Genomic DNA, 10,701 nt, shown 5'->3' on the forward strand with positions numbered 1-10,701 from the left:
CAGTGTAATAAACTTTCCATACATCATCCAGAAGTCACAGCCACACTCATAGAGCAGTATTTGTGAAGGTGGGGTTTGGTTTTGGCGGGTGAGTTAAACTCTTTGTTCAGGGAGAGGAGAGAAAATGTCTGCTAACACATGCCAAATGTCTGCTAACACATGACTGAGCTTTTTTTGAACATGTTCTCTCCTGAGTTACCTGATCTAACCCAAAGTGTCATTATGGCTCATAAAACTGGCTAGTAGTCAGATACTTTCCTTCAGATGCATTTTACCTGAGACTCAGTAAGCCTATTATTATGACAAGATCTGTAAATTTAACTGATTAATTTACCATAAACTGTGATTTCCTGTGTTTTATCAATGGGGGAGTATTAAATTAAACTGCAATCCCATGGCTTGAGGTTTGAATCTGATATTCCCATGTCATGCCACACAATCAAAGATGCCACACAAAGATCCTACATTGTTCAATACAGTACATGCTTAGCAACTGTCTTATCTCTATGAAAATGCAAGTATGATCACCACACCTTTGATGTCAATATCAATGTCATTGTGCATAGTCTCAAACAAACCACAATCATTTGTAATTTCATTAGATGGGGAGGAGGAAAGGCAGGTCTGACTTGTCATCCTTGTGTGTCTAGAGGATTCCTCATGCACAAGGATTTTCTTATATCATTACTTTTATACGCATAAATTACTGCATAACGAGCAAGCGTTCAGGCAGGAGTAATGCAATCAGCCACACCTCAGGACAGATATTCTCCCTTCTGTRTTTTTACATGAGGGTATTTTCTCTCCTCTGATTGTATGATCTGGCCACAAAAGGAGCTGCAGTCTATAAGGGCTAGATTCAATCAGATCAAGGGTTTGCCGGCGATAGCAGACACACGAATAGCAGATGTTTTGGCAGCGTAGGAGGTGAAACTGCATTTGCGCTGTCAAATCGCTGAGCAGCTGCTCTTGCGATCATTGTCATGAAGCCACACCCGCCCCTGGCATTAGAAGTTCAGAACGAGAAAGTGTAGGCTATATAGAAATAATGACGCTCATATTGAGAAATCATTCAAATTAACATTTCTATCTTCCTAATGGAGGTGTAGATTACATCTCACATTCCAGTGTTTCAACTTGTAAACAAGGCTGTATTTCTGTTAATGCAACTCCACGCAGCCAATGGCAATGTTCARTTTAGGTATAATGCCGGGAGCCACTTGTGGATTTAACAGCTCAAACGCAGTTCCACCTCCTACACCATCAAAATAACCGCTATGCAGATGTCGGCTAAAGCGGATCTGATTGAATAGAGCCCTATATCGGGAACATTCTGGCAATGCCACAAAAGTGTCTTTACACATCTTTAGGAGAGAAAAAAACTAGTGTTTACAGCAGGGCATAAAGGATTACATTGTGTGTGGAACACAGAATGCCTTTTCAGTTTGTCGTGAGAAAAATGCTAAAAGTCTCCCCTTGCGGGCAAACTTCATTTGATATTTCATTTATCCTACCAGGGATACCAAGCATCTATTTGGGTAAATCACATGAATTAGATTTTCATTCAAAAACACCTAGCCCTGTACCATATACGGGTATTAACAATAGTTATCACTGTGTAACAAATCAAATTCCATGCAGATTTCTAATTGATACACGCTCTTATCTAATCAATCTTCAAAGAGAATAACTTCCAACAGCCGTTTGGCTAACCTATCACATTCTCTTCTCATTGTACGGGGAAAAAGCCCTTTCATGTGATCTCTCTGATGGAAAAACATGACATGGTATCTGTGGGTCATTGCCTGCTCATCAGGCACATGATTGTGGATTGGCCCAATAGTGAAAAGGGAGAGGAAATACCTATAAAATGTATGGTGCTGCCCATTTAAGACCACTAAAGATAACTGCCAAAGTTGGCTCTCCATGAGGCTAAAATGCAAAGCACTATCATAGTTTTATAGCCTTAAATGTAAGCTGGTTATTTAATGTTTTGTAGTATTTATTTCCTTTACATCACGTGTCAAACTCATTCCACAGAGGGCCGAGTGTCTGCGGGTTCTCTCCTCCCTTGTACGTGATTGATGAATTTAGGTCACTTATTAGTAAAGAACTCCCGTCACCTGGTTGTCTAGTACTTAATTGAAAGGAAAAAAAACAGACACTAGGCCTCCATGAAATTAGTTTGACACCCCTGCTTTACATCTTCAGCCAATATCCTCAGGCTGATCAGAGGATAATCCAAAAGAAACAACCCTCACCTGAGAACCAAACCAGGTCCCAACAACTCTGCAAAGTAGAATCAAATGCCAAAGTGATTGCCCTAGTCAAATAATCCAAAAGGATTCCAATAAATATAAAAATCCAATAGAAAATCATCATATTTTGGAACCTATCCAATAGACCTTTATCCAATAGGAGTCCAATATGACTGGTTCCAAAATTTGATAGGACTTTTGTATTGGATTCCTATACGATGCTATAAGATAAGATCCTATAGGATAGCAGTCCAATAGTACTGATTCCAAAATGTTATAGGATTTTTCTACAAGGGATCTACCAGAAATCGTGAAAATGGCGTAGTCTTGCCTATAATAAAAAGGCACATTTCGAAAAAAACTTCTCATCTGCTATAACAATACACTGACTCAAAAACCACATACAAATAGTTACAAAAGCTAGCGAGCGAGTCAGCTGACAGGCAAAATGTGGCTAACAGCAACTGTTACCATAGTTTCTTAGCTAGCATAAAAACGAGTGGATAAATGCTGCAGTTACGAAAATTTCACTAAAACATTTCAAACTTCGTCAGGAAACAAATACTGTGCTCACAGTGTTTGCATTTACGCACAGTGAAGGATAAAATAGTTAGAATAATAATGTTAGAAAACCGGAGATTCTCTGCACAGCCACAGTTGGCGAGCTAAACTTGGGTGTTAGGATAATTAACACTGCAAGCGCACGTTYTTTGTGACGTCATCAGTCACTCTTAAAAGGACAGGCTTTCTTACAGGTGACAAACAGAAATMACAGAACTGATCAATGGAAATGTAGTAATTAATGCTGTTGTATTGTACTGGAACCAATGACAAATTATAATTTAATGGGTTCATTTGAGAAAACAAGCTATAATAGCATTGTGATTGGGGTGACAAAATCCTTACTTTTGATTCCCAATAGGAAATAATTAGTCAAATAGAATTCCAATAGGATTCTGATAAAGGTGACACAAAATCCTATAGGATTTTTTTGACTAGGGTGTATACCCCCCACACTCCGTCCTCATCTACCAAGAAATCATAAACTTGTAAATATTTTCTTGCATGCTAACCTTTGAAACACCTCTTCCCCATCTTATTACCATATCCCATGAGGCTTATTCAGAACGACGAAACATTACACAGATGTCTGATTCAAACTACGAAGGATGAGGATCAAATTCTATTCGCGTTTATAGGACCCCCACATCGTATTTTTGAATAACCCATAGTGTGCATTGATACAGAATGAGAAACTGAATATAGCATGTGAATCTGTTGACTGTCTTTGATCTCATTTTAGGTCACAAGCCTCTCCTAGCTCATATTCTGCTTGGGGGCAGTCGGCTTAACAGAGATGAGTGATAACGATGAAATTGTTTAATTTGTTTATCCCCTCGTGCACCTACACTAGCACATTCTTCTGCTGGCATAACTAATAAACACAGTGTAGCCTTAAGGTGAATGATAGCGTTTCATTCTCACGTTAAGCCACCCCCCCCACCCAACCCATACTGCATGCAGCAATCTGAGGGTAAGACCTACAAATCAGCTATACTACAAAAACGCTATTTTATTTTATAAGTGTTCTTTTTTTTTAATGCGTGTTCATTCACACGATAAACATTGACAGAAAGGCAGAAATAGCATTACAAGATTATTCAGGTTGTACTCAAGAGTTAGCCATTCCACCTGATTCACAGTGTTATAGTAACAATACAGTAAAATGTTAGAAAATGGCTCTAAAGAAATGTCAGCGTCAAAATACAAACTTAGATCTCTGATATGTAAGCATTGTGACCAACTGAAATGGGGTTTCTATGTACATGGCCGGTCCTGTAACCACAGTGACTAATTATGACCTTCAGTTACAACAAAGCAGTGGAAATGGTAGCGTCCATTAGATTGACCAGTCCAGTTAGACTGCTGTGCCTCTCTCCAGATTCTGCTTGATCTCGGCTGTGTATTTGCCATAGAACCGCTCTGCCTTCTTGTTGAACTTGGCGTTCCTCTCATTGATGTAGTCGATGTCTGCGTCATCGTTATAGGCCCTGCGTCGGCTGTATTTGGCCCGCTTCTCAATCCTGTGAAGAACAGCAAAGGATCAGTGTCAAGAAAGCAAAAAGGACACAACTTACAAACCAAAAGAATGACAATCATAGTAGAAAAACCTCATTCAGTCACTGAAAATCTGACCTCTCCAGAACGACTTACACACACACAGGCAACAATCCCTAAACGAAGACAGTCTACAAGTTCATAATTATGCCAAAGCACCAATGGAAAACCTTACTCTTCTACTCGAACACACAGGCTGGCACACAGTCACTTTTCTAACTCACAGCCTTAACTTAGTGTCTTCAAAGCAGAGATGTGCGTCATGCCCTGGCAGCTCCTTCTCTGTCTAATCTCTCACAGGAGCATCACTAACACAAGGCCTCTCAAAAATAGTTTAGCACTGAGAGGAGAGAAAAGATAGAAGGCAAATGTAACCAAGGGACACTACGGAAGGGAATATGCTGGTCAGGTGTGAGGGACTTCAGGACTTGACCTTAGCTGGTACGGAAGGTCTAACGTGCAGCTCGACTGCTCTATTCCATGGCCATTCTTTTGAAAGGCACCGCCATGCATTACTTTATTGGGGAAAATCTGTTCTGACCAACTTAACACCAAATCATGCAGATGCACCAGAAACTAGGGTAATCTAAGGGGTGAGAATCAGAGAGGAGGGCTCATTAACTAGGCCACATATCTTCTTTCTAAGTTTTCCAGCACCTCCCCAGCGGGAGATACCATAAAAGAGCCTTATCAGCCAGTCCCATCAGGCTCCCAACACTGGGATTCATTCAGTAGGCATCAGATATGCCCTGGTTTCATGCACGCACATGTCTGCCTCTCCCATTCACAGAGGGCTCTCACTCTTTCCACAAATGGACCTCGTTTTGGACTCCAGTACATTAAATGGGAGGTCAGAGGAGGTTAGGATCTCGCTCTCATCTCTGTTACACTTACTGTTTCTCCACATCCTCCACCATGCGGTCGATGCCCTCCTTGGATGGGATGTGGGTCCCATGGATCAGGCTGTTGGATGTGGGGTGGAAGTCCTCGCCACTGTGAGACAGAACAGGAGAGTCYGTTAACACAATATCAATTTTAAATGATCCTCCTCAACACCATCCATCTCTCCAAGCTGAATATGACCCATCTCTATGACTGGAAACATTATGCTGTAGTGTAGTGCACCCTTCACAGCTCCACATGTGGCAGCAATTAAGGCGAAAAACCTGTGGGTGCTGAACTCATCTTTGGCRGATCAAGAAAACCCACCATAACTATAACCATACCGTTCCTCTCTGAGCGTATGCCTCACATTGACACTTAAGACATTAAATGATTTTGTGACAATGTCAAAACTAACCATGGGGCAGGAGTGGGGCACACTGCCTGACATTTAATTGAATCCTTTGTGCACATGATCAGTGAAAACTGTGTGATAGTAGCGTCAATTATCCATTTGACACAATTAAAACATTTCATAGTACCCGTTTTATGGGGGAAACAGTCTTTGAAACATGTGCCTTTTCAAAACCAATATATAGGACTTGTGCTTGAGGACATTGGGAGGCAACCCTGCARGGTCGACTCATTGGAGACAATATCAAAGACACTCAGTAATGGAAAATGAGAGAGGAGTTTTATAAGGGGGCTCCGGCTCACCACTGCTCTCGCTGCCTCTCGTAGCCGTCCATGTCTGGTTTGATCTGTTTGGTGAGGCGCTGGTACTGTCGCAGCTGGGCCTCCGCGTAACCTGCGGGCCAATGGCAGCAAACAAGAGAGGTTATAATTACCGGAACAAACGACAAGCAGGCGCAAAGCTCTGCGACAAAACCTGCGTCTGGTTAGGGGAGATGAGGAGGCCGCTTTCAAGCCCCTCTGGTGATAATTTTCTCCCCAGAGGTTTAATTCAGAGACGTTTTGATGCAACAGATGGCAGCCATATTTGGGAAACGCAGTGATCCCTTTTGGCAGATTAAATTGGAGGTAGTTAAAAATGATTTATCCCGAGGGGTCTTTACACGCACCCAGAATTCCGTTACAGAATACCTTGGTACATGGCTGCCCTGTTGTGGAATGACAGTACCACCTCCAGTAGTCGTCTTCCACAATCTAACTTCTGCTGCATTACTGACTGGCCTTTGGTGTCTTCAAAAACAAGGTGGTGTCTTCAAAAACAACCAGGCTCTACAGTACAATATTAAAGTCACACTTTCCCACTTGTATCTCCAGGCGTATCTMATTTTAGATAGCATTTTTTTTTTWATGGATTGAGGATGTACAGCATGACATACTGGTAGATGCTCTCCAAGCGCACGATTGAATGGCCCTCAGCTAAAGAGGCAGACCTTAGCTCTTCCTGAACATGTGGCCTTACCAGTTATAGCTTATAAGTAGAAACCATAGTTTTTCTTGTTCAGAAAAACTGACCAGCTGAGGCATAGCTATCCAGTTCGCTCAAAAAAAATGTGTAATCTCTCTCACCTGAGAATCCTGGGTCAGGGTTCTTCTTCTTCTTCTTTCTCTCCCACCGCTCAGCATCCTCAGCACTGATCTCTAGCAGTTTCACCCGGTCATAGTCRTCCCCTTTGGCCGCACACTCCTGAAATCCCACAGACACACACCAAGTCACTAAACAGCAACAGTGTGCATACAATTACTATATAACGTTACTTATTAGAGGTCGACCAATTAAATCGGCTCGGCCGATTAATCAGGGCCGATTTCAAGTTTTCATAACAATCGGTAATCAGCCTTTTTGGACGTAATTATGGCTGATTACATTGCAATCCACGAGGAGACTGCTTGGCAGGCTGACCCCCTGTTACGCGAGTGCAGCATCAAAAGGACCTTGTGGCTGCAAAAAGCCAAGGTAAGTTGCTAGCTAGCATTAAACTTATCTTATAAAAAAATATATAATTCTTCACATAATCACTAGTGAACTACACATGGTTGATGATGTTACTAGGTTAACTAGCTTGTCCTGCGTTGCATATAATCAATGCGGTGCCTGTTATTTATCATTGAATCACAGCCTACTTCAACTTCCCCAAACGGGTGATGATTTAACAAAAGTGCATTCGCGAAAAAAGCCCAATCGTTGCACAAATGTACCTAATCATCAACACCTTTCTTATTATCAATACACAAGTATATATTTTTAAACCTACATATGTAGTTAAAATAAATTCACGTTAGCAGGCAATATTAACTATGGGAATTGTGTAATTTCTCTTGCGTTCAGTGCAAGCAGAGTCATATGCAGCAGTTTGGGCCACCTGGCTTGTTGCGAACTGTGTGAGGACCATTTCTTCCTAACAAAGACCGTAATTAACTTGTCAGAATTTGACATAATTATGACATAACAATCAAGGTTGTGCAATGTAACAGCAATATTTAGACTTAGTGTTGCCATCCATTCGATAAAATACTGAACGGTTCCTTATTTCACTGAAAGAACAAACGTTTTGTTTTCGAAATGATAGTTTCCGGATTTGACCATATTAATGACCAAAGGCTCGTATTTCTGTGTGTTTATTATAATTAAGTATAGGATGATATTTGATAGAGCAGTCTGACTGAGCGGTGGTAGGCAGCAGCAGGCTCGTAAGCATTCATTCAAACAGCACTTTACTGCGTTTGCTTCAAACAGCTTTTAGCAATGTTTGAAGCACAGCGCTGTTTATGACTTCAAGCCTATCAACTCCCGAGATTAGGCTGGCAATACTATAGTGCCTATAAGAACATCCAATAGTCAAAGGTATATGAAATACAAATGGTATAGAGAGAAATAGTCCTATAATTCCTATAATAACTACAACCTAAAACTTCTTAACTGGGAATATTGAAGACTCATGTTAAAAGGAACCACCAGCTTTCATATGTTCTCAWGTTCTGAGCAAGGAACTTAAACGTTAGCTTTTTTACATGGCACATATTGGACTTTTACTTTCTTCTCCAACACTGTGTTTTTGCATTATTTAAACCAAATTGAACAMGTTTCATTATTTATTTGAGACTAAATTGATTTTATTTATGCATTATATGAAGTTAAAAAAAWATGTTTATTGTTCATTCAGTATTGTTGTAATTGTCATTATTACAAATAAATAAAACAATTGGCCGATTAATCGGTATRGGCTTTTTTTGGTCCTCCAATAATCGGTATCGGCGTTGAAAAATCATAATCGGTCGACCTCTATTACTTATCTATTATCCTAAGGTACACAACTTGCAGTTGACTTCTGACATCCTGCTCTCTGTCATCAGCCAACAAAAAAAACATTGTCCTACACATGTGACGGTTCATTCAGAAAGCAGTGCCTCTGRGATAATAATAATGTTCAACATAGCTGTGGACATCTGTAGCTCAGTTGGTAGAGCATTGCGCTTAAAAATGCCAGGATAGTGTTTGATTGCCAGGACCACCCATATGTAAAATGTATGCAAGCATGACTAATTTGGATAAAAGCATCTGCTAAATGGCATATATAATTAATATATTACAAATAAGTCAGTTGATGAACATGTACCTTTTTCTTTTCATCAGTCATTAGTTCCCACTCCAGACGGGCTTTCTTTGCCTCCCAGTTAGTTGGTAGCTTCAGTCTTTTGTCCTCCTCCACAACCTCCTTGTGATTGAGTTTGCGTGCTTCATTCTGCAATGGATACCACAAAATACATAAATTCCAGAACGTGAATACAAAGAATGCAGATCCAAGATATACCATGTAAACTCAAGCTACTTCCAAACTCAAATGAGGATAGGCTTCATATGACGTTACTAAAATGTGTCTGAAATGGAATAACCTTGGAACACAGACCCTTTTGAAATGCAGTTCCCGGAATTTTCGCAGTCTCTCCTCTCTTTTCTGAGATGCAGCACATTCGGTCTGTTCATCAGTGACCGACGCAGATACCTATGGAAAATATAGTTTTAGCTAACGTTAATTAGCTAGCTTGCATAAAATACTAACTCCGAATGTCGGATCCGTGCTGTACCTTACAGTGGCAAGACAAAGCAAGGTAACGTTTTCTACGTATCATGCTAATCCACTACAAACATCAGCAACTAAAAGCAAATTGAAAACATATAACGTTAACTAGCTAAGAGTTCGAAAGAGAATGGTCTGAAATGCTAGCAAATTACCTAACGTTAGCTTGCTAATGCTATTAGCGCTGGCCATTGGACTGTAAAAGACAGGAGTACTCCATTGGGTACACTAACACATTTCAAATGCCATATTTATTTTCAATAATTGTTTATCTTCATCACAAATAATGAAAAACACCTTTTCATTATTGAAGGATTTCATTTGTCAAAACACCAACCTCAAAACAGGACGCCATCGTTGGGTTGGCAGGCAGGAAGTCTTCACTCTGAATGTCGGATGTTACGCAATGAACGGAACTGCAGGTCGTCATAAAAATTTTCAATCAAATATTTAATATTATTTGTATAGTATTTAGATTTTTTTAAATACATAAAACATAATTACTCATAAAGGGGGAAATCCAATAAGGGGCTACTGTCCTGTCCAATAAGGGGATACTGTCCTGCCTAATACATTGATAGGTGGATAAAAAAAAGTCACCTTGTTTTCACTCCACACATGTATATACCTCATTCATTATCTCCAGTAAGATACTACCACTGACCTGAGAACATATACAGTATCAGTCAAACGGCTTTTTCTTTATTTTTTCCTATTTTCTACATTGTAGAATAATAGTGAAGACATCAAAACTATGAAATAACATATATTGAATCATGTAGTAACCAAAAAAGTGTTAAACAAATCAAAATATATTTTAGATTTTAGATTCTTCAAAGTAGCCACCCTTTGCCATGATGACAGCTTTGCACACTCTTGGCGTTCTCTCAACCAGCTTCATGAGGTAGTCACCAGGAAAGCATTTCAATTAACAGGTGTGCCTTGTTAAAAGTTCATTTGTGGAATTTCTTTCCTTCTTAATGCGTTTGAGCAAATAATTTGTGTTGTGACAAGGTTTGTGTTGTGACAAGGTATGCAGAAGATAGCCCTATTTGGTGAAAGACCAAGTCCATATTATGGCAAGAACAGCTCAAATAAGCAAAGAGAAACGACAGTCCATCATTACTTTAAGACATGAAGGTCAGTCAATCCGGAAAATTTCAAGGACTTTGAAAGTTTATTCAAGTGCAGTCGCTAAAACCATTGAAATTGGCTCTCATGAGGACCGCCACAGGAAAGGAATACCCAGAGTTACCTCTGCTGCAGAGGATAAGTTTATTAGAGTGACCAGCCTCAGACATTGCAGCCCAAATAAATGCTTCACAAAGTTCAAGTAACAGACACATCTTAACATCAACTGTTCAGAGGAGACTGTGTGAATCAGGCTTTCACAG

The 10,701-nt window shown here is 40.1% G+C and overlaps 1 protein-coding gene across 1 annotated transcript; it reads right to left on the bottom strand.

Moving 5' to 3' along the window:
• Positions 1-3,811: 3,811 nt before the first annotated feature.
• On the bottom strand, positions 3,812-9,718 carry LOC111968803 (pre-mRNA-splicing factor syf2). Its single transcript, XM_023994680.1, has 7 exons — positions 9,645-9,718; positions 9,137-9,232; positions 8,846-8,971; positions 6,798-6,915; positions 5,976-6,066; positions 5,271-5,369; positions 3,812-4,342 (listed from the first exon to the last, which is right to left on the bottom strand). Exons 1-7 carry the CDS (start codon positions 9,660-9,662, stop codon positions 4,177-4,179), a joined length of 714 nt encoding a protein of 237 aa, XP_023850448.1. The 5' UTR covers positions 9,663-9,718; the 3' UTR covers positions 3,812-4,176.
• Positions 9,719-10,701: the final 983 nt, after the last annotated feature.

Source organism: Salvelinus sp. IW2-2015, linkage group LG9 (genome assembly GCF_002910315.2).
Source record: "Salvelinus sp. IW2-2015 linkage group LG9, ASM291031v2, whole genome shotgun sequence".
In the NCBI taxonomy this organism is placed as follows: Eukaryota; Metazoa; Chordata; class Actinopteri; order Salmoniformes; family Salmonidae; genus Salvelinus; species Salvelinus sp. IW2-2015.